Source organism: Microcebus murinus, chromosome 8 (genome assembly GCF_040939455.1).
Source record: "Microcebus murinus isolate Inina chromosome 8, M.murinus_Inina_mat1.0, whole genome shotgun sequence".
Taxonomy (NCBI): Eukaryota; Metazoa; Chordata; class Mammalia; order Primates; family Cheirogaleidae; genus Microcebus; species Microcebus murinus.
The window spans coordinates 56,067,417-56,091,241 of record NC_134111.1 but is presented as its reverse complement, the minus strand read 5'-3'; the positions used below and the strand labels follow the sequence as shown (position 1 = coordinate 56,091,241).

The window sequence follows — 23,825 nt, the reverse complement described above, 5'->3', positions numbered from 1 at the left end:
GGATGACTCAATCTTCAGTTGGAAGGATCAGGCAATCATTTACCTCTATAATTAAATCTTTAAGAAAAATAAGTGACCATATATTTTTAAATTCCACTCTATGACTGTCTCATTCAAATGGCAAGAAGGCAGTCTTTAAAAGTAAGGGAATCTGCAGCTTGTTCAGAGACATGCCTTAAGCCAATCAATGTCTCTATCGGCTTATAGATTTTTTGCACCTGTTGTGCAGTAAGGATGGCCTCAGGGTGAAATTTTTGCTCCAAAAGTCTACATACTTTTCTTTGTCTACAAATTAATTCAAGAAATGTTAACACTTCCTAATTTTTTATAGAAATCTCATCTTCATGGGAGTATATAAATATGAAAGTTACATATATATATAACTGTGAGGAGAATATTTAGTAAATTAAATACTCTTTAGTATTTAGTAAATTAGTATTTAGTAAATTAAAAATATCCAGTGTTAATTACTTTTATCCTGTTCCTACAGAGCAAAAACTTCCACCATCATTTTCTCGACAACTGAGAGATATTCAAGAAACAGTTGGATTGCCAGTTGTTTTTGAATGTACCATAAATGGATCAGAACCTATCTCAGTGTCTTGGTATAAAGATGGCAAGCCATTGAAAGATAGCACAAATGTACAAACATCATTTTTAGACAAAGTAGCCACTCTCAATATTTTTAAGACCGACCGGAGCCTTGCGGGCCAGTATTCTTGCACAGCTACAAATCCTATAGGCTCTGCTTCTTCTAGTGCCAGGCTCATTCTCACAGGTTTGTGGATTCTTAAACTGCTACTTCTGTAATTAAAATTTTTAAACAAATATGAAATCAGGGAGAAACCATTACAATTTCTATAAACTGGGATGGTCCAAGATCGCTCCTGAAACCTTGTCTTTCTGCTCCACTCTTAGAGGGGAGGAACCCCCCGTTCTTTGACATCCCCCTTGCCCCAGTGGATGCTGTGGTGGGAGAAAGTGCTGACTTTGAGTGCCACGTCATGGGGACACAGCCAATAAAGGTCAGCTGGGCCAAAGACAACAGAGAGATACGAAGCGGCGGAAACTACCAGATTAGTTATCTGGAAAACAGCGCCCACCTGACAATCCTCAAAGTAGACAAAGGAGACTCTGGACAATATACCTGCTATGCTGTGAATGAAGTAGGAAAAGACTCTTGCACAGCTCAGCTTAATATAAAAGGTATCATTTATTTTGCATGTGATCCAACAAAGTATAATCATTTTACAGTGTATCCTGAGGGTACCGTTTTTATTATGATAAATGAAATGTAGGACATTTTTAAACAAATGACATGAAAATGTCTAAGAGGAAATAAATTTCTCTAGAGAACAAGTGATCTTTTCAATCTGTAGGTTTTTAAAACTTTATCTGTCATATATAATGCCAAGACCACCCCTTTCTTATTAGAAATTTCTGGTTCTGTAAATGGCCATAAATTATTCTTATCATCCATAAGTCAGAGAACAGTTGAGAATAAGCTTGTGGAAGGAGGTTTGACTGTTTAGAAACATACACTGATATGCTGTATTTAGTTGGTCAGCCTTGATTTTTAATTGAAAACATGACTTTTTTTTTCTTGAAAAGCCTTATATTAATAAACCTGCTTCCAGAATCCATTTCATATATCCTTGCAATTTCTTACAGAACGGCTAATCCCACCAAGTTTCACCAAAAAACTCTCAGAGACAGTAGAAGAAACAGAAGGAAATTCTTTCAAACTTGAGGGGCGTGTGGCTGGTTCCCAGCCTATAACTGTTGCTTGGTACAAAAATAATGTAGAGATACATCCAACTTCTAACTGTGAAATAACCTTCAAGAACAACGCATTGCTGCTGCACGTGAGGAAGGCAGGCATGGCCGACGCCGGCTTGTACACATGCAAAGTGTCCAACGATGCAGGCTCTGCTCTGTGCACGTCGTCCATTGTCATCAAAGGTTAGTTATCTCCACAGCCCCAGCCTGTGGTGTTTTCCTCCCCTGTCTATTAGGTAGTCATGAGCATTTCTCCTGATATCTTGACCACGTAAGTTCTAACAGATATTAACATACATTACTTAACTGGCTTGCCATCACTCTATATCTGTTTACCAAATATATATATTAGTTGTAATTTAATTATGTGGCTCCCCAACAGAGCTGTCATTTAACAAATACACTGATATATTTCTGAACCACATCCCCAAAATTTCTCAGATAGTTAGAAGTCTCAGCCTACTTTGAAGTGTGCACATAAGTGACATACATATTTTTGTAGCATCTTTGTTTTGAAAATGTTTTAAATTGTTCATCACTGAATATTGCACTAGTTTTGCTTATTTTGAGTTATATAATACAATGAGTTAGATCACATTGTGAACCTTTCTCTTTTCTAAGTATATTTCTAAAGGATTATTGTTTAATGTATATTGCTCAAAGCTTTTGGCCTATAAATGAATTTTAATCCCATACAAAAAGGTAAAATGTACCCAAAAAAGAAATAAAAAGATAGATGTAAAAGTGTTTCATTATCATTATGGAAGATTTATTTAAATAATCAATTATAACTTGATACAAAGGAATAAACTATGCTGTTTAAGGACATCTTCTTTATCTGATTCTCTGACCATAATGTCTTCCAGATAATTATGACACAGACACATCAAAAATCACTTTACAAACTAACCTCCTAGAGCTTGGAATTAATTACCAATTCTGATGATCTGGTTGGCCATCTCAGAGTGTATAGATAATAAGTTAATATCATCAATAGGTTAATATCATTAATAAGTTAATATCATTGAGTTGACTTAACTTAAAATTCAAATTTAATGGAATTTAGATGCATTTAGCTTTAAAACACATTTAGTAAAATGCAAAATGTATATTTAGCAGCAGCTTATATTCATGATTTACATTCATGATGGTTTTGCCATTGAGTAGATAAATGCTTTCTATAGACTTCTGAGGCTGTTTATAAAATTCAAAAAAAGGACTAAAGTATTAATCTTTGCAATCACATACAAAAAAATTCCTTATTTTTCTTAGATATATGTCTCAGGACCATTGAATAAAATCTTTACATAACACCAAGTTACACATGGCCCTCCTTATCATGTTACTCATGTCTTCATCAGTGGTTTTGTGTTAAACACTGAGCTTCCACTGCTAATTCCTTTGGGCTAAGATACAATTTTAAATGCTACTGTAGCCGCATTTAATAGCTAACGACGAACATCGGAGAAAATCACATCTTAAGATGTAGGCTCATGTATTACTCAAATGTTGGCTTTCATTCCCAGAGGATAGCACTCACTGTTGCTCTAGATAAGCAGAATTCCCAAATAAGCCCTTATTTTTAGAGTTCAGCAAAAATGCAGCTGTACACAGGTTCAAGAGAATCAATAGTGTGATATGGCATGGAAGTTTATAGTAACTGCCAGTGCAATGTTTGTGGTGCTTAATCAGGACACAGATGCTGGGGTGATTTGTGAGCAACATGGCATCTGTTCTTGGCTTGTTTCTAAACCGGTATCTCTTTTAAAAATCCAACAAATTTCAGCTGTTGCCTTTAGAGAGGAATAAACCAGGCACATAATTCTGTTCTACAGCAGCCAGTGTTACCTGTTAGAAGCAAAACTATGTTGCTCTTGCTTGTTTTGTGGAATGTAATCCTTTTTTGCCTTTATGTTTCCTATGTTCCTCATGAAAACACTTTTCCAATTCCAGAACCTAAGAAGCCACCTGTGTTTGATCAGCACCTTACTCCAGTAACAGTGACCGAAGGAGAATTCGTGCAGCTCAGCTGCCATGTCCAGGGCTCTGAGCCCATCAGGATCCAGTGGCTGAAGGCGGGCAGGGAAATAAAGCCTTCAGACAGGTGCAGCTTCAGCTTCGCCAACGGGACAGCTGCTCTGGAGCTCAAGGATGTGGCGAAAGCAGATTCAGGAGATTATGTGTGTAAAGCTTCAAATGCGGCTGGAAGTGACACTTCCAAGTCAAAAGTGACCATAAAAGGTACAGACACTTCAAAAGTATTATGCAGATCAAGGCAACAACCACTCATGTTTATTTGCTTATTACAAGTTAAATAAAAATGGAATTAGATTTTTGGAAACATCGGTTATTGTACATTTGCAATATGTGGTCCCCTTATTATAACTGAAATATTAGAAATTTAATGGAAATAATTTCAATATACATTATCCAAATTTACTCTAAGTTCATGGCTCTATTTCTTGAACCCGTTTTCACTACACCCAGGAAGGTGGAATTAGTACACTCCCAAAAATGATGCCATAATAATGTGATACAAGGTATCCTGATGTCATAGCCCTGGAGAAAATTTATAAAACAAGCCAAGTCTAGAAATATAAGATTTAATGCTACTATGATTATAGTTCAACCTTCAATAGCTATCACTAGTGTAAATCTATGAAACCCCTTTGTCTTCTTTAACCCACCCCCATATATATAGTGAGTCCTAGAGTACATACTTACGACACTGCCAAGCTTCTAAAGTTATTTTACAAGGGGGGTATATTTACTATAATTCTGATATAATTGTAATAACAAATCGTGTAAATTTGTTTTTCAGACAAACCAGCTGCAGCTCCAGCAGCTAAGAAGGCAGCAGTCGATGGGAGACTCTTTTTCGTATCAGAACCTCAGAGTATCAGAGTCGTAGAAAGTAAGTGTGCTTCGTGAAAAGGACGTCATCTATCTTGTCCCTTTTACTAATGATTTAATTTTGGACAGACCGATTTTTGAAAATTAAATTTTATATTCATTCGTTTTTATTATTCCTCAGAAACCACGGCAACTTTCATTGCAAAAGTTGGAGGCGATCCAATCCCAAACGTTAAATGGACAAAAGGGAAGTGGAGACAACTGAACCAAGGAGGTCGCATTTTTATCCACCAAAAAGGTGATGAAGCAAAACTGGAGATTAGAGACACCACAAAAACTGACTCCGGATTATACCGATGTGTCGCATTTAACAAACATGGTGAAATTGAGAGTAATGTCAACCTACAGGTGGATGAAAGGAAGAAACAAGAGAAAATTGAGGGAGATCTTAGAGCAATGCTGAAAAAGTAAGTTCAATAAAAACACACACTGCAGTTGGCCCTTTATGTTGGCGGGTTCTGCATGCACGGTTTAACCAATTATGAATGGAAAATATTTGGAAACAAAAAAACAATGAAAAATAATACCAATTTAAAAGCCAATACAGTATAACAACTATTTGCATAGCATTTACACTGTGTTATAAGTCATCTACAGATGATTTAAAGTACACAGGAAGATGTGCTGAAGTTATATGTAAATACTACACCATTTTATTTATATAAGGAACTTCAGCATACTCCGATTTTGGTATCTGAGGGGGATCCTGGAACAAATAATACTCTGCAGATATCAAGGGATGACTGTAATTTTCCATGCACACACACACACAAAAATCACTCAAGAGGCATGGATCATCCATTTCAAGATTCAGATTGTTAAAGAGCATAAGCATATAAATATTTTAATTGAAGCAGACAAGCAAATAAACTTTTTCCACACTTCTTTTCCATGATATGTGATATTTACTCATTTTAAACGTCTTCCATTGCTACTATTATTTCTCCTGATATTGTAATTCTTTAAGCTATTTGGTTCTAACATTTACAGAAATGCTTCTAATATACTTTCCTTTCTTAAAATCATTGATCAAATTTCTATACTTTGTAACAAATGGTCCTAACCCATCTAGTCTTAATCTACTCCATCTCCAAATTCACATTTTGTATTGTTTCATGGCTAACATGATAAAATTAATATTTCTTGAGTAAAGAACACAAAACTATCACTTTTTGAGAAAAAAAAGCCCTTAATGACATTCATAGTCTTCAAATGATGACAGAGAATTCAAAATAAATGTAAGACTGGTGATTCATAGTTGCTTCTTATTTCATTTAGGACTCCAGCCTTAAAGAAAGGAGCTGGGGAAGAAGAGGAAATTGATATCATGGAACTTCTCAAAAATGTTGATCCTAAAGAATATGAAAAATATGCACGCATGTACGGAATCACTGACTTCCGGGGGCTTCTTCAAGCATTCGAACTGCTAAAGCAAAGTCAAGAAGAAGAGACTCATAGATTGGTATGATCCTTCGTATAGAGTATTAGCCTTAAAAATTCATATTTGAAGCCGGGCGTGGTGGCTCATGCCTGTAATCCTAGCACTCTGGGAGGCCGAGGCGGGCAGATTGCTCGAGGTCAGGAGTTCGAAACCAGCCTGAGCAAGAGCGAGACCCCGTCTCTACTATAAATAGAAAGAAATTAATTGGCCAAATAATATATATAGAAAATTAGCCGGGCATGGTGGCACATGCCTGTAGTCCCAGCTACTCGGGAGGCTGAGGCAGCAGGATTGCTTGAGCCCAGGAGTTTGAGGTTGCTGTGAGCTAGGCTGACGCCATGGCACTCACTCTAGCCTGGGCAACAAGCGAGACTCTGTCTCAAAAAAAAAAAAATTCACATTTGAAACATCTATCACATCCCCTTCGAATTACCAGACTCCTACAGGATTCTCATACAGTTATAAGAGACCATTTAATATAACCCAAACAGCATCAAGAATGGGGGTTGAATATAGTAATACATCCTCTAATTCAAATTTTGTTTCACATCTAATATTTACCATTTTTTTTCTCTCCTTAGGAAATTGAGGAAATAGAGAAGTCAGAGAGGGACGAAAAGGAATTTGAGGAACTTGTATCATTTATTCAGCAAAGGCTGACACAGACTGAGGTAAAATGAATTGTGCTGATGATAAAGTGAACAAGTCATTATTGGGAACTATTAAGGAAGGAATGAGTAATGCATTTTAATTCTTTATTCTCCTAGCCTGTCACTCTGATCAAGGATATTGAAAATCAGACAGTTTTGAAAGATGATGATGCCATCTTTGAAATTGACATTAAGATTAATTATCCAGAAATCAAGCTTTCATGGTACAAAGGTACTGAAAAACTGGAGCCTAGTGATAAATTTGAAATAAGCATCGATGGTGACCGACATACACTCCGAGTCAAAAACTGTCAACTTAAAGATCAGGGCAATTACAGACTGGTTTGTGGGCCACACATCGCTAGTGCAAAACTAACTGTAATTGGTAAGTTAGAAAGGAGTTATAAAAGGGTTGTGAGATTAATTTACTGTTGAGAACCTCTGCATGTGGTATTGAATAAAACGTGTCTTGTGCCATATGAACAGAGCCTGCTTGGGAACGGCATCTTCAGGATGTTACTCTGAAAGAAGGCCAGACTTGCACCATGACATGCCAATTTTCTGTGCCAAATGTAAAATCTGAATGGTTCAGAAATGGCAGAATCCTTAAACCCCAAGGCAGATATAAAACTGAAGTGGAACACAAAGTCCATAAACTGACCATTGCAGATGTTCGAGCAGAAGACCAGGGTCAGTACACCTGCAAACATGAAGACCTTGAAACTTCGGCAGAGCTCAGAATTGAAGGTGAGTGAGAGACTATGGATGGAGTTATTGTGTACAGCATAGGTCAATGACAAAGGACCCCTGCAATCCTGCCACAAAACACACCCCAACGTGGTCATGTGTTCTCATTTCCCAACATACATACTCATAGCATTCGCTCATCTCTCAAAATTCATGCAAAATCAAATGGGAACTATTCAAATAAGTGCCACTCCTTTTGCTAGTTCTTTTAGATTTTAATTCTAGTCTAAAACATTATTTTTAACAGTATATTAAAGTCTCAATTAAAATCTAAACATAATATTTAAAGCCTCAATTCCATAATTCTTATGTCTATGATTCTGATTCCTAAAAAGAAATCTTAGAAAGGACAAGATCTCAAGGCTGCAAACACAGAGGAGTCGGTTAGGCATTGATATTTTGTTTATAGGACTTAATCTGATTTTAACTGTACAACATTTTATACATAAAATTAACAACATATATAATTAACAGCTATTTTTCAAAAATACTTATTTCATTCATGGGTCATATTCCAACCTTCCAATCTCTGAAATTAAATGCAATCTCAGAATTTAGGAACAGAAATATTCATTACCTAACTAATTGTATGCATTTCCAAAGACATCTTTGTACTATACTGAGAAAAATTTTAACTATGATAATAGTATCTACTTCCACTTGTTGGCACCCATTTGTAGTTGTTAAAACACAACTATATGACATCTGATTTACATAAGGATTTCAACTTTTCTGACTTACTTTACAATGAATATCAATGCCTGGTTGTATTTTAAATCATTTTTAAACTAAAGAGACCAGTTGAAATCATTAATCATTTTTTAAATAATTGGATATTTCTAATATAATTCTTTTGTAAGAAAGCTCACCAGACTACTATGATTTCTAAGATGTTCATGGTACTGTCATACATGTAATTCCAGATTTCCAGAAATAATTCTGGAGAAGGACCCTCCACTCCACCCCATTCTCCTAGAAAACATTTCTGACATCCAACACATCCTTTGTGTGTGCCCATATGTGCATAGAAAGCAGGTTTCAGAATTCCAGAAGATTTTTCTGAAATCGAGAAGTGCAGATTTCCTATTGAATTTGATATTATTTCACAGAGAAAGTTACATACATTAGACAAACAATTCTAGATCCTGAATAGAAAAAATTATTTTACTAACACAAGAAAGAATTTCACAGAGGAATAAATTGTAAAGTGAAATTAAATTTGTGTACCTTCCATTACGAAGTTGCCATTTCACTAACATTTTTAAAACCTACTTTGACTTTTGGATTATAAGTTCCCTTCAATATTTTCTTCATATAAATATTTTAAGGATTCTTCAGAATTTCTTTACACTTTCCTACATTGATCCTTGCAAGAATACACTTAAAAATGGGGATAACTATTTGTTACTGCAGCAAAAATAAGAGCATTTTCTTCTTGTTTTGATTTTTGAACTTTTCCTATTTTACAATTGGATAAGAAGATGGAAATTTTAGGTATCTGAGGGAAAAAAATACAGCAAAAGAGATTCCTCTTTATACAGTCTGACTTTGAACTCTCTTTGTGTTTAAACAGCGGAACCAATTCAGTTTACAAAGCGCATACAGAACATAGTGGTGAGTGAGCATCAATCTGCCACCTTCGAGTGCGAAGTGTCCTTTGATGATGCCATTGTAACATGGTACAAGGGACCGACGGAACTGACAGAGAGCCAGAAATACAACTTTAGGAATGATGGTCGCTGCCATTATATGACCATTCACAATGTGACCCCAGATGATGAAGGTAATTTCCCTGACAGTTCCCTGGTGAATATATAACTTAACCCTTTTCTGTTTTACATATGTCTGCCCTTGCATAGGTTTATACTCTGTAATTCTATAGAGAATTTTTTCTAGAAAAGTCTAGTATAAATAAACACATACATATGTTTAAAGAAAGAAGTATTATTTGCAACATGTCAGAAAACAAAAGCTCCATGATTCTTCTCCTTAGGTGTCTATTCAGTCATTGCTCGGCTGGAGCCAAGAGGTGAAGCAAGAAGCACAGCAGAGCTGTACTTAACAACCAAAGGTGAGGAAACAGCAAACTAAAGCCACACTGCAATCTCTGAAACAAGTAGTCTGCCCAGACAATTTCAATACAAAAATACAAAAATTCTCAATACTAAAGTATCATTTTTTTCTTTTGCAGAAATCAAACTCGAGCTGAAGCCTCCTGGTAAGTTTTTTTTTTTTAAATCTATCCTTCCATACAATAAATTTAGCAAAATTTTGTAAATAACAGAAGCCAAACTAAAATGTATAAAATATCATTTGTCTTTTCAGTAAAAATGTTATTCAGTAAAATTATTTTTAGCAAAATAATAAACTTTAGCAAAATGTTTAAACTTTGTGAGTTTGGGAAATTGGAGCTAATAAGGGCTCATTCAGTAGATAGATATCTATGATCATGGCAAATAGCATGGCCATAGAATGAAACACATTTTGGCAGGGAATAAACTTGTCCATGAAGTTGCATACAAAAGAATACTAGTATGATTTGGTCTGTATGTTAGATTCTGCTGTTGGAAATGCCTGACAACCAGGCACATCTTAGTTATCTAATAAATATCTGTGTTCTCTGTCCCTCTATGCTAATCATTGCATGTCCTTTTCCAGATATTCCTGATTCCAGAGTTCCAATCCCAACCATGCCTATCAGAGCAGTCCCACCAGAAGGTAAGACCCAGTACCTCGACATCTGGGCTTGGAGCAGCAAATTCTACCACCAGGAAATTGCCAACACCTAACCCCCCGGCAGAACCAGAGCAGGCCCTTCCATATTGTGTTCTTTACTGTGTGATTTAAAAAGTTAAAAAAACAAAAACAGTAGTTCTAATTAAAAATACATACACTATTTTATTTATTCTGATTAATGAATTGGTACTATAATACCTTTGAAGTACTGAAAGAAATGCATAAGTCTTCATTGTACTTTATACAAAATAGGAAGCTAGAACACGTTACTGACGATGTCATTTATTTTCTTCAGAAATTCCTCCTACAGCAGTTCCTCTTCTTCCCCTTTTGTTACCAACACCTGAGGAAAAGAAACCACCAGGAAAACGTATTGAAGGTATTATATGTCATCTACCTAGATATCAAAATATAGAATTTCATCATGTCTGACCTGGAAAATGTTGCTCAATACAACAAATTGGTCCTTTAGTACCTTTCAAAATGTAAATTATTGACTAAATATGTTAAGACGTGCTCTGAAAACCATCAGACAAACTAAATATTATGCTTAGTATTAAAATATTTTATTTGAATGGAATTACTTAAACATTAATGGAAAATTAATTTTATGTTTCTTGTTTTCCAAACCATCACTTATAACAAAAACTACAAATAGGAACCAATTTCTACTGCATCTTATGGAAATAAACCATACTAGTTTATTGTCAAATTGCAAATTATAGTTTGTGTTTTTTTCTCAATTACAATGTTAACTACTCTTTAAATTTCACTGTTTTGTTACAAAAAAATATGATTTAGAATATCTTGATATAGTTGACTGCTTTTGTACCTAAAGCATGAGCTCACTTATAAATAACTTTTAAGTATTCTAGGGAATCTCCCTTCTCAAATATTCAATAGAGAAATTGTACTGTTTGTGTCCCAAAGCTGTTCAACTAAATCAGACGACAGATTGCCTGGGACGTCTTAGAGTTATGGGGAGTTCAGAATTGCTGCCGTAACTCTCCCAGCATGATCAGAAAATATTTTGCATGTCAAAGTCACCACTACTGTAGTATTTTCAAGGGCTTGACATGTTACTCCCATAATACCCACTATAATTGATATCAAATGCTTGAGCTATTTTTCAGCCAGCCACAGAGAAAATTCAGTTAAAAGTTTCCAGTTTTGTGACTAACAATCTCAATAACAAAAGAAGCATTTTTATAATTTATATGAACATAGTTAAATATATTACCATCTACCTGTGCTAGCAGGTAGGAATAAGAATCAAAATCATAAATTACACTTCCATTTGTATTTCTATTTTCAAGAATAATAATTTATCTTTTTTTTCATAGTTAAGAAAAAGCAAATTATATTTATTGTTGTTACTCATAACATGGCAGTTATAAATGACTTCCTCCAAATTATTAGGGTACAATTTGTAGTCGATACATATACATTATTATGACATATAAATTTAATGCATTATTATTCAATTCAACAAATATTTATAAGCCCCTAAACAAGACTAATTGTTGAAGGGATAAGGGGTGATGAAGAAGACGTGACCCTTATTCTTGAAGGGAGTGAGAGAGAGCTATTATCACTCCATTGTTATCTTAATGAATGATTTGGTCTTTGAATCTCAGGGTCAACATGGCTAAGTTTGAGAACCCACAGTGAAACTTGAGAAATTAAATCATATGTTAAAAATTAAAAGAGAGCATTATTTATTCATGAATATGAGAGGCCATAATCAAGTATGATTAAGAACTGTGGTCAAGGTATAACAGCACAACAACAAAAGAAAATTTCCACAATATATCACAATTAAAACTTTAATTTTACTAATCCACTTGTTATTCTTCCTCCTGACAAATGTACTGTTCATACCCAAGTAAAAAAAAGATGAAAAGGTTTCTTTTCTATTTATATCACTGAGTTTCACTCTCCATTTTGAAAATTTTAACTCTTGCCAGGCATAAAATCAGTGACGATGTAAGACTACAGTACATATTCTATCTGCCCATAAAACAATTTTTTTGCATTGTAGTCCAAGATTTTTCTGAAACAAATATCTTTTAATGATGTGCAGATCATTGTTACTATCAACATATGAAAAAATAAAATATTTCAATAAACCTCCTAGTTTCCTGAAAACATTTTAGTTACATCTGACATCTATTTTTTTAGTGACCAAAAAGGCCGTGAAGAAAGATACCAAAAAAGTTATTATCAAGCCCAAAGAAGAGGAACCTACAGGTATTATAATTAATCAGTCAAAAAGCAGTCTTAATGCTTTTTTCTTAGCTAAAAAATTGAAATCCTACATAGTGGAGGGTGGGGAAAGGGTAGGAGTTTGCAGTCCCAAAATGGTACCTCTCCCATCACTCACTGTCATCTTCTCCTTGGACTAAGTTTTCATTCTCTCCTTCTCAACTTCCTTTTTCTCCCTTTTTTCTTTTCTGTCCTTCTGTGCTCACTGGCAACACCAGAGTATTTTTGTTATCTCTGGATGGTTATTTAAAGAAGGCCTTGCCCTGTAATCCAACCAGTGGTCTTTTTAAAATTATTATTATAAATTGACAATTTATAATTGTATATATTTATGGGGTGCAAAATGATGTGACAATATATAAATGCAACATGGAAAAATTAAATCTAGCTAATTAACATGTCTATCACTTCAAATACTTCTCATTTTTTTGTGGTGAGAACACTTGAAATTTACTCTTAGTGATATTAAAATGTTCAATACACTATTATTAACTATATTCACCACAATGTGCAATAGATCAAAAAGACCTTTTTCCTCCTGTCTGAGATTTTGTTCCCTTCAACCAACATCTTCCCATCCCCCTCATCCTCTAGCCTCTATAACAACCATTCTATTCTCTACTTTATGAGTTCAACTTTTTTTTATTTCACATGTAAGTAAGAACATGCAGTATTTGTCTTTCTGTGTGTGGCTTATTTAACATTCCATCCATGTTGCAAATGACAGAATTTCCTTTTTTGATAAGGCTGAATAGTAATCCATAGATAGAAAGATAGATAGATAGACAGAGATAATTTACTCACATTTTCCTTATTCATTCATCTGTTGATGGACACTGAGGTTGTTTCCATAACCTTGGTGTTATGAATACTACTGCAATGAGCATGGCAGTGCCCAAGAGCTGGTCTTGATCAAGTCACACCAATAGGTGGTCGAGGGTTGGTGCTAATTTCAAAAGGCTGCTCCCACCCAACTCAGGATCCTGCCTGGCTTACCTGATTTAAATGTCAATATTTGCAGAAAAAAGACTTTTTTGAAGGAAGATCGATCAATTCGAATCACTTTAATTTTTAATATATCCTACAAGGGTTTTAGGAAGACAATTGAATAAATTTAAATGAATAATTTTAACCCATTTTACTAAGACTACAATACAGTAACCTCCTAAAAGAAGGAGATTATAAGAGCACAAGGCATTATTCATCACACAGACTTTTCTGAGTGGAAATCTGTGAGACATTATGGAGTAAGAGGAAATTCAAAAAGCATGAATATTTTATAAACTTTATAGTTAATAACTGAAAAAATCAAATATGCATTATTTTTTAGCATTGGACATATTCAATATTCTCTTCATGTTTCATGTTAATTTAAATTATTTTAAATCAATCTGAACTTAAATCAAACTCGGGCCTTTCTGCATTTTTGTTAATACAGCATTGCATAGCATTTCTAATGAGCTTGCTTTAAAAATTATGAAAGCATTATGATGATCCCTGGAAGGGGTGGCATAGTTCACACAAATGACAAGGCACAGGATTAGTGAACATTAAACAGTGCATAATCTAAAGATAAACACTTATTTTATGTTTTTAAAATTCCAGAGGTTATCAAGAAGCCTCCACCTCCTACTGCCTTAATTCCAGCAAAAGGTAAATAATACTCAATTCTTAAATATTTTTATTCTGTTTATTCCTGATATTTGTACTTCTGCTGTTTATTCTTATTTTTAAATATTAGGTGTCCAACTTATTGTAAAGTTGTGGAGTCTCTTCTGTTGTATTAAATCTAGCATAGAAATGGTGGCTACTTCATGCTGCTCCTATCCCAGGAAAGGAAACCCAGGCGATGTTTATGCTGCCGCTGTGCAACGGCCACCACGAAAGAAGCAGTGAGAATTAGAAAGGGAGGGGCCATCCCTTATTTTTTTAATTGTAGTTAACACAATTGTTGTGGGTTATATAAATAATGGAAACCCTAAAGAGCTTTTCATATATGTTATAGAAAAACAACTAACTGATTTGGTTGCATAATTATAAATATTGTCTTTATTAAATGGACCAAAGAGCTCTATTTGATAGTCCAAAATATAGATTTAGAATTAGAAATGTGTTTGAAAGAATAATTGGAACGTTTAAAAAAGGTTAACCGCATACGCATTAAATACAAATTCTATAAATTATCAGATATTAAAATGGTCCATGGGAAGAAACTAGGGGTCCTGCAAACTGGAGCTCACATGGGGCAATGGAAGGTGTGTCCATTTGGTAATGTTTATTGAATCTATTTTTTTCACACTGGAAAAATCCTCAAACCAAGAGTAGAATGCATCTTGGTACTCTTTATTGTGTTCCACAGTCAACAAAAATTTAAATGGAAACAAAACAAAGAAACACATGACGAATTATTAATAAAATACCAAGATCTGAAACACTGATATTGTTTGACTACATAGATTTTTTTTTAGTGAAGCAGTTGGTTCATGTAACGAATATTCTAATATTTTTCATATGTATGTATTTTTTTGTTTGTTTATTTATTTTAGCTCCTGAAATCATTGATGTATCCTCTAAGGCTGAAGAAGTAAAAATAACAACCATAACCAGGAAGAAAGAGGTTCACAAAGAAAAAGAACCTGTGTATGAGAAAAAGCAAGCAGTCTATGAGGAGAGGAGAGTCTTCATAGAATCTTTTGAAGAACCTTATGATGAACTGGAAGTAGAACCATACACGGAGCCATATGAAGAACCTTATTATGAAGAACCCGATGAAGACTATGAAGAGACCAAGGTAGAAGCCAAAAGGGAAGTTCACGAGGAATGGGAAGAAGATTTTGAAGAAGGGCAAGAATACTATGAAAGGGAAGAAGGTTATGACGAAGGGGAGGAAGAGTGGGAGGAGACTTACCAAGAAAGAGAAGTAATTCAAGTTCAAAAGGAGGTTTATGAAGGTATGTACAAATTGAGTGACTTGTCCCTCTTTTTCTCATTTTTGCTCAGTTCATTATATTTTCAATGTTATGAAACCTGATTTGTAATTCCTATGAAATACATGAAAGGATCTTAGATATTTTAAGGTAAAAAAAATTTTTTAACTTTAAAAGAATCATTTTCAGAGTTACTTTCATGATCTGACTTTATAAACTAAATCATTTAGTCCTATGCCTAAGACTAAATTCCAAGTGCTATTTTCTATGCAGAAGTTCAAGTTTAACTTTCATAGCCTCATTGCATCTCTGATTGATCCTGCTTCAAAATCTAGCACTAAGAATCATGTTGGAAATAATGATCACAAATACAAGACTTCACACAATTATAGATTATCCTTATCTCATTTGCAATTAGCATAACCTAAGAGAACTTACCTAGTTAAGGATCCATTCTTATTCCTGTGTTTTTATTAAAGAATCACATGAGAGAAAAGTTCCAGCCAAAGTGCCTGTAAAGAAAGAAGCACCACCTCCTAAAAGTAAGTAATTGGAATAATTAAAATAGACTAGAACATCAACATCATTATCATGGCTTGTTTGGCAAAGATGTATAAGTCACCAGTTCAATCCAATAGGCACAACTTCTTCTCTAAGCTTTATTGTATCAACGAATTTTTTTTCTTAAAATTTCTATCTAATTCATTTAATGAAAAAAATACAAAGATGATAAAAAGACTGTTATGGTAAATTTAAAATTAATATAACCAAAATATGTTAAGTACAGAAACTTGTTCCTAAAGTTCCAAGCACCAAACTTGTCTCTCTCTTAAAAAAAAGATATATATGTATACATATATATTGTGTATAAACATATATATGTACATAGATAGAGAGAGGATTTTAATAGAAATTCTAAAAGTACTGCAATTTCTTTAAAATGCTTGCAGTTACAAAGAAGCCAGTAATTGAAAAAATTGAAAAGACTTCCCGAAGAATGGAGGAAGAAAAAGTTCAAGTCACCAAAGGTATTCTCATTTAAAATGTTCCTAGTACCATAGGCACAAGTAATCTGTTTATTGATATATACTCACATGTTAGTTATTTATATAATCATCTGAACTAAGATATTTTAAAATTTTGTGCAAAGTAATATTCTTCACAATACAAATATATTTGTACATATTTTTAAAGTACCTGAAGTTTCAAAGAAGATTGTTCCACAAAAACCTTCCCGGACTCCAGTACAGGAAGAAGTTATTGAAGTGAAAGGTATACATCTTTGTCTTTCAGCTGCAAGTTTTAAACATTTTTATTTATATGTATGGACATGTGTACATGTATTGGTAAATAATTCATAAATATTAAAACCACTGAAAAAAGCAGATTTTTATATAATACAAATTTTATATTGAGTTGCACATATGTATAATTTAAGTAAATAATAAATAATAACATTATCTTTGTTTTTAGTTTTGCTTAAAATGACATAATTATATTTTTTTATTTAAGGAAGATTTCATGTTTAATTGGTATTTTTCTAACTTTACTATGCAATGCATTCCATTGCATATAATATTCCCCATCCTCTCCTTTATATGAATAGAGCCTAACAGATTTGGCAAAACACAACATTGTGTGTGAAGAAGTTGTGTCTATTTGATTCTCATTAAATAATGCTTGATGAAGCCTGCATGGGTTGTTTGTCCCTATAGATTAAAACATGATTTGTTTTCTTGTCAGTGCTAACTTTGTTCTCAAGCTATCATACTGACCCAGTCATTCTGTGTTTAAAGACTTAAATATAGTATATATATATAATCTATGTGTTTGATCTGATGTCTTGTCCTAGAAAATGAAATACTAATATGAAATACTCTCTTTAAAGTACCAGCTGTGCATACAAAGAAGATGGTTATTTCAGAAGAAAAGATGTTCTTTGCTTCTCACACAGAGGAAGAAGTGTCAGTCACAGGTATAAGGCAAACTGGAATTTGGGGGCTCAAATGGAAGGATTTCAGACTGATTTTTATACCTCTTCTTCTTATCTAAGTTATAACCATGTGGGCATTTGTGTCTCCTTGTAATTCTCTGTCATCTTTTTTATTGCACGTTTGTCTCTGTTTTAATTTTTATTTCGTCATTCTTTGTAAATTACAATTGCCACCCACAACATGGCATGTCAGTAATTAAAATGTACATTTTTTTAAAGTCCCCGAAGTACAAAAGAAAACTGTTACCGAAGAGAAAATTCATGTTGCTGTTTCCAAAAAGGTTGAGCCACCACCTAAAGGTATTAGTAATTCATTCTAAGTTTAAAATCTTTTAATAAAAGGTCATACAAATTCTAGAGTAAACATCTATGTTAATGTTAGATAGTAGATTAGTCACACGGTCAATAGACCCTTCGCCACTATGCCCAAAGGACGTGATGGGGGATGGGAAGCCCATGAGGAAGGCACAGGAGAGAGGAATGAAAAGAACTGGCGCTCTAGTCCCTGCTTCCAGGAGTTTGCAATCTGGTAACCAGTCATTTGGAAATAGAATGATCTGGAGCCAGTTCTTACCAGCTCACCAGAGCCTCTGGTTAAATTTTCAAGAATTTTGCCAACCAGTGGTTTAACTTAAAACTTAAATTATGTAACCTTACAACTAAATAAATTATATTTTTGAAATATTAATAAATACTCAAAATTCATTACCTCCCATTTTACTACATTCCACTATTACCTGTGTTTCTACGGTTGTTTCCCTTTATTGTATCTGTGCGGAGAGGATACTGTATAATGTTGTGCTACTGCACACCTCTGTCCAACTGTGCAACAGTGAAGTCATGTTGGTAGCCAGGGTGGGAAGGAGTATTTACATCACCCACCTGGAGCCATTATAGACCAAATCTCTGCTCCCTCCCTCCCAGCCAAATTGTTAACATTTAAGACACAAAAAAATCTAATGCAATTGGTTTCATGCAACTGCTTTATAAAAGCAAAATTGCTAAAAAATTATCTTCAAAGTTACTGATGTTTGTAAAAGGCTGGTTTCTGAGAAGCAGACACTGGCACCTCTGAAGAATGGGTGCTCCTACCTGTTCCTGAGAAAGTGGAGGCTCCTGCAGTTAAAGGGGATAACAGTCACATGTCCCAATTAGCCCTCACACATCTCCATTTACCCTCATTTCTAATGCATGCTTTTCTTCAATTCAACTGGCATGAAAAAGGGATGTCTACTCTTCATTTTAATTCTAAGTCTTACAACAATATATGCCGCCAAAATGCACTTTCTCAAAAACAATACATTTCTTTTAAAGTCCCTGAGCCACCTAAGAAACCAGTTCCAGAAGAAGTGGTTCCTGTTCCCATGCCTAAAAAAGTGGAGCCCCCACCAGCCAAAGGTAGAATCATATTTTTGAAAAAACAACTCTTAATATCTACTTTCTTGTATCTTTTTCTATGGGATCTATGTATTAACAAAATAGCATCTGTAAACCTTCTGTAAGATATTTAATTCTATGTTTGTTAATTTCATTAATTTGTGGTAAGGTGCTATACAAGTATCAAGAACATTTTTAGACTCCAGACCACGCTAATTGGGTCTTTGTCTGCTTCATGTAAAGTATGTTATATCTAATATGGTATCAAGGCATTTAGCATTAATTCCTACCTCAAGCAGAACATGTTAAATTCCTCCCCAATTCTGACACTCTTAGTGAAGATTTGTGCTTTGATGTAATCTTAAATGTCTGAGAAGGAGACTAGAATATTCCACATTGTTCCAACAATGGTATCTTTAAAGTTCCTGAGGTTCCCAAGAAACCTGTGCCAGAGGAGAAAAAGCCAGTTCCTGTGCCTAAGAAGGAACCTGCCGCTCCCCCAAAAGGTACCTCAGAACTGTGGTGGGGACACCTTTTGCTCCAGATGCCAGCCCTTTGCTTTATGCGGTCTTTGTATGTACTGCGCTATCTTTCTGATTGGTCTCTTCTACATGTTCCTTGTGTTTTTAATGTCTGTCAGCTTTGGGGCCGTACTCAAGATACTGAGTCTTCCTAAAGCACCACCAAAAAGTGTTATGAAAAGAAGTAACTTTGGCAAACTGCTATCTCAAATTTTTATAAAGATGTTCTCTCTCAGAGAAAGAAGAAATATTTGTGAAATTTGTGTTCTACAGACATGTTTCTAGAGGAAAAAAAAACCTTTCACCCCTCATAAATGTGACTTTTTCTTAATAAAAACACTTTAATGAGTTATGAAGAGCTGGAGGTAGGCAGTGACAACTGGAGATTATTTGGCAGAATGCAAATGTCATCTAGATAAAGATGTGCACAATGCTGCCAGAAATTGCGCTCTTCTTACAAGTCAATAATGGCTTCAATTGTGGGGAACATATAGATTGGTGATATTTTCTTTTACCATGTTTCTTGAGACACTAATTAAACTTTGATATTTGTCACTAATGTTGCAATTTAGCTAATCAGGTAACTTTCATGTACGTATGTTTGAATTCAAATGTACTGCTGTGGTATATCTCTATTCCTTTGTTTTCTTTCTTTCTTTCTTTCTTTTTGCTTTTTGGGATATTTTTGGTGATAAAAGATACTATTTTATTGAGTCAATGAAGCTCCAGCTGTACACATGTGTTCAGTTATAGGGAGATTCAGAAAGCATTCAACATCATCCAATTTAGGAGAAACTACACTTACTGAAATCTTGCATTTGAATAGTGCTCCCTTTCTCTTGATTTCCTAGTGTTTCTATTTTCTTCCTGAATCAAATCTGCTTCTCTCTTTCCCAAATTCTTGGGTCTTTCAGAATTTTGATTATCTAATCATTAAATACAGATGTCATATTAGTAAAACCAATACTAATACCAAAGCTATTTGACCACTCCCTAAGGAGACAGAGGAATCTCTCATTTATCCATAAAAATACACATAGTAGCAAGTATATATGTATAAACACAGTATGTATGTATATTATACACATATATAACTGTATATCTATAAAATTATACCAAGATATTATAAATGAAAGTGTGGAGGTTCAGGGGTTCACAAAGCTGCCAATATTTTATTTAAAATGAAAAAAAATTATTACTAATAATATATGCTGTTAACATTTATCTTCTGGTTAAAAAGTTAACATCAGCTGGGCATTGTGGCCTATGCCTGTAATCTTAGCACTGTGAGAGACAGAGGCAGGAGGATTGCTTGAGCTCAGGAATCTGAGACCAGCCTGAGCAAGAGAGACGCCATCTCTACTAAAAATAGAAAAATTAGCCAGGTGTGGTGGTACGCACCTGTAGTCCCAGCTACTTAGAAGGCTGAGGCAGGAAGATTACTTGAGCCCAAGAGTCTGAGGTTGCTGTGAGCTAGGCTGAAGCCACAACACTCTAGCCCAGGCCACAGAGCAAGACTCTGTCTCAAAAAAAAAAAAAAAAAAAAAAAAAGGCGACATTATCAATGGTTAGCATAAATAAATTAAATCCACTATAAACACTTTCAAAGTTAGAGACACTATTGAAAACTATGGAGCCCCTTAAAGAAAAGCACATATGAACATACCTACAAAATTTTGCACACAGAACTCCCCAAAGTCATTGACACATGGGTGTCAGATTGAGAGACTTAATCTAGAATAAGTGTTGCCTGAGCTTTGAATACACTACAGGCACTCTCCCAAAAAAATCAGAAGAGAAATGGGGGAAGGAAATTAAGTTATATAGGCACAACTATTCTAAGACTTATTAGTCTTAAATAAATTAAATTCACTGTCATTATAAACCCCATTTCTCAATACAAAGCATAAAGAAGTTTTTTTATATATTATATCCACATTCTAGATTGTATAACCATGGACTCACCTGTTTTTACCAAAAGCATACCAATATATAATCAAAGGATGAATTCTGCACACATCTTTCTGTTACATAACTCTTTTTTAATTGTCAAAATGCCTCTAAAATATTATTTGTAACATTAATCACACAGTGACCTTTATCACATTAAAGTTAGCTTAATTTTCTGCATTATTTTGCTGATGCATAATCTATAATAATATTCAGGAACTACATAAAGGTTTATGTATGTGCCTATGTCCATTCATAAAAGTGACATATGTCTTTACTAACATTCTATTTCAAAAACTTCAAGTCCCAGAGGTGCCAAAGAAACCTGTTCCTGAAGAAAAGATTCCTGTTCCTGTTCCAAAGAAGAAGGAAGCTCCCCCAGCTAAAGGTACAGTGACTTTCTTAGTAAAGAAGCCCCACTTTTATATCTTGAGTGCAAAACATTTTGTGTTTAAGTATCTGTTAACTCGGTTAGTTTAATTTTAAAAAAATGAATGTTTTGGGCCGGGCGCTGTGGCTCACGCCTGTAATCCTAGCTCTTGGGAGGCCGAGGCGGGCGGATTGCTCAAGGTCAGGAGTTCAAAACCAGCCTGAGCAAGAGCGAGACCCCGTCTCTACTATAAATAGAAAGAAATTAATTGGCCAACTGATATATATATAAAAAATTAGCCGGGCATGGTGGCGCATGCCTGTAGTCCCAGCTACTCGGGAGGCTGAGGCAGAAGGATCACTCAAGCCCAGGAGTTTGAGGTTGCTGTGAGCTAGGCTGACGCCACGGCACTCACTCTAGCCTGGACAACAAAGTGAGACTCTGTCTCAAAAAAAAAAAAAAAAAATGAATGTTTTATCGTGAGTGAGAATTCAACAAAAGTGTCTGTCTACCTGTCTACTTTTTCACAAAATAACTGTACATTAGCTACTTTGGAAAATATAAAGTCAATTCTAAAAATGTCTTTTCAAGTTCCTGAAGTTCAGAAGAGAGTTGTCACGGAAGAAAAAATAACCATTATTACTGAAAGAGAGGAATCTCCACCACCAGCAGGTACTTAATCCCATCTCCACGAAATAACTTTGTCTTTCCTTCAGGCTTCTTTAATTGCATGTCTTCTTTAATGGGCCTGCTAGTTCTGTGTTGCTCATTTATTTTGCCTTTCTGAGAATTTTAAAATTAAACACTACCCTTTAAGTGCCAGAAATCTCAAAGAAGAGAGTTCCTGAAGAAAAAAGACCCGTGCCTCGGAAAGAGGAGGAAGCTCCACCACAGAAAGGTATTGTCTCTCCACCTTCCCGAGAACTGTCTCTGTGGGCCACTGATTTTGTATGTTTTGTGATATGAGTGCATCGTGGATGGACATCTGTGTTTTGTGTTGGGTTTTAGTGAGATTACATTAAAGTTCTAAAAGTGCATCATGTTTCTAAAGTGCCAGCTCTTCCCAAGAAACCTGTCCCAGAGGAGAAAGTTCCGGTGCCAGTTCCTGTCGCTAAGAAAGCCCCACCTCCCCGAGGTAGGATTTGTCTCAGTCCTCCGACAAAAAATCTTTTGACATGTGAATTCTTGCTTTGTCCATCTGGTCTCTTCTTGTACTGAACCTTTGTCTTGCTTCCCATGGAACTTCTGTGTGTATATAGCCTCGTGGTCTGTAACTTGTTTTCCCATATTGCTAGTGAAAGTAGTGTACTGTGCAAATCTTCCCCAAACTACCAAGAGAACTGTTAAAATTCTTGACTTTGAACTTCAACTTTAATGCTTTTTTAAAGCTGAAGTTTCCAAGAAAACTGTTGTAGAAGAGAAAAGATTTGTTGCCGAAGAAAAACTATCTGTCGCAGTCCCTCAAAGAGTGGAAGTTGCCCGGCACGAAGGTATATAATTAGAAGTGAAAGGAGAAATGAGTTGGTGTGTGTTTCCTTAAAGTCTCTTCTTGCCAGATGTGATTGTTTTCCTTAGAACTGGTCCTGGTCTGTTATTTCTCCTTATGTTGGTATTAGAATGTGTCTGCCTGTTGTAGCCTTCTGGGACTGAGTCTTTGTGTCTACATTGGTGTTAAATCATTCTATTATCTTATATTAATAAGAAAGTGAATGGGGTGCTGAAAATATGATAATTTTGAAAGTGGCTGTATTTTGGACGTAATTCAAATATTCTTCTCAGTCTTGGGCTGTACTTGCCTTCATCTTAAGTCAGCTTTCTCCTTCTTGTGCTGAGGAAGCACTGTGAAGCTCTGCCCTAAGCAGATAGAACTGTTCACCCATCTGTAGTGAATACATGCCTACTATCAATATCTCAACTTACTGAATTTAAATTAAACCTTATATCCGCAGAGGAGGAATGGAGTTATTCAGAAGAAGAGGAAAGAGTGTCCATTTCAGTTTATAGAGAGGAGGAAAGAGAGGAGGAAGAGGAGGAAGTGGAGGTTACAGAATATGAAGGTAAACAATGCAAATAAGCTAGAGATGATCTGGAATCTTGATGAGATGTTTTCTGTCACAGGTTGTTTATCAGACTAACAGAAAGTGAAACAAAAAAGT

General features: G+C 34.9%; 1 protein-coding gene across 45 annotated transcripts in view; it reads left to right on the top strand.

Moving 5' to 3' along the window:
- TTN (titin) overlaps positions 1-23,825 on the top strand; it is a 273,099-nt gene that overhangs the window by 94,920 nt on the left and 154,354 nt on the right. For 42 of the 45 annotated variants that reach the window (XM_076005692.1, XM_076005688.1, XM_076005677.1 and 39 more), the window contains 31 exons: positions 491-778; positions 919-1,206; positions 1,672-1,962; positions 3,733-4,020; positions 4,601-4,693; positions 4,814-5,099; positions 5,971-6,154; positions 6,715-6,804; positions 6,901-7,168; positions 7,270-7,530; positions 9,104-9,313; positions 9,524-9,601; positions 9,722-9,748; positions 10,189-10,248; positions 10,562-10,645; positions 12,448-12,516; positions 14,137-14,184; positions 15,078-15,482; positions 15,938-16,000; positions 16,409-16,486; positions 16,653-16,730; positions 17,347-17,433; positions 17,671-17,751; positions 18,766-18,849; positions 19,251-19,334; positions 21,604-21,687; positions 22,261-22,341; positions 22,487-22,567; positions 22,721-22,804; positions 23,058-23,159; positions 23,619-23,726. In XM_076005692.1, the coding sequence (XP_075861807.1) occupies positions 491-778; positions 919-1,206; positions 1,672-1,962; positions 3,733-4,020; positions 4,601-4,693; positions 4,814-5,099; positions 5,971-6,154; positions 6,715-6,804; positions 6,901-7,168; positions 7,270-7,530; positions 9,104-9,313; positions 9,524-9,601; positions 9,722-9,748; positions 10,189-10,248; positions 10,562-10,645; positions 12,448-12,516; positions 14,137-14,184; positions 15,078-15,482; positions 15,938-16,000; positions 16,409-16,486; positions 16,653-16,730; positions 17,347-17,433; positions 17,671-17,751; positions 18,766-18,849; positions 19,251-19,334; positions 21,604-21,687; positions 22,261-22,341; positions 22,487-22,567; positions 22,721-22,804; positions 23,058-23,159; positions 23,619-23,726 (4,413 nt within the window). The remainder of the gene's footprint in view (positions 1-490; positions 779-918; positions 1,207-1,671; positions 1,963-3,732; positions 4,021-4,600; positions 4,694-4,813; positions 5,100-5,970; positions 6,155-6,714; positions 6,805-6,900; positions 7,169-7,269; positions 7,531-9,103; positions 9,314-9,523; positions 9,602-9,721; positions 9,749-10,188; positions 10,249-10,561; positions 10,646-12,447; positions 12,517-14,136; positions 14,185-15,077; positions 15,483-15,937; positions 16,001-16,408; positions 16,487-16,652; positions 16,731-17,346; positions 17,434-17,670; positions 17,752-18,765; positions 18,850-19,250; positions 19,335-21,603; positions 21,688-22,260; positions 22,342-22,486; positions 22,568-22,720; positions 22,805-23,057; positions 23,160-23,618; positions 23,727-23,825) is intronic. The other 3 variants (XM_076005674.1, XM_076005676.1, XM_076005679.1) reach the window with 3 other exon arrangements.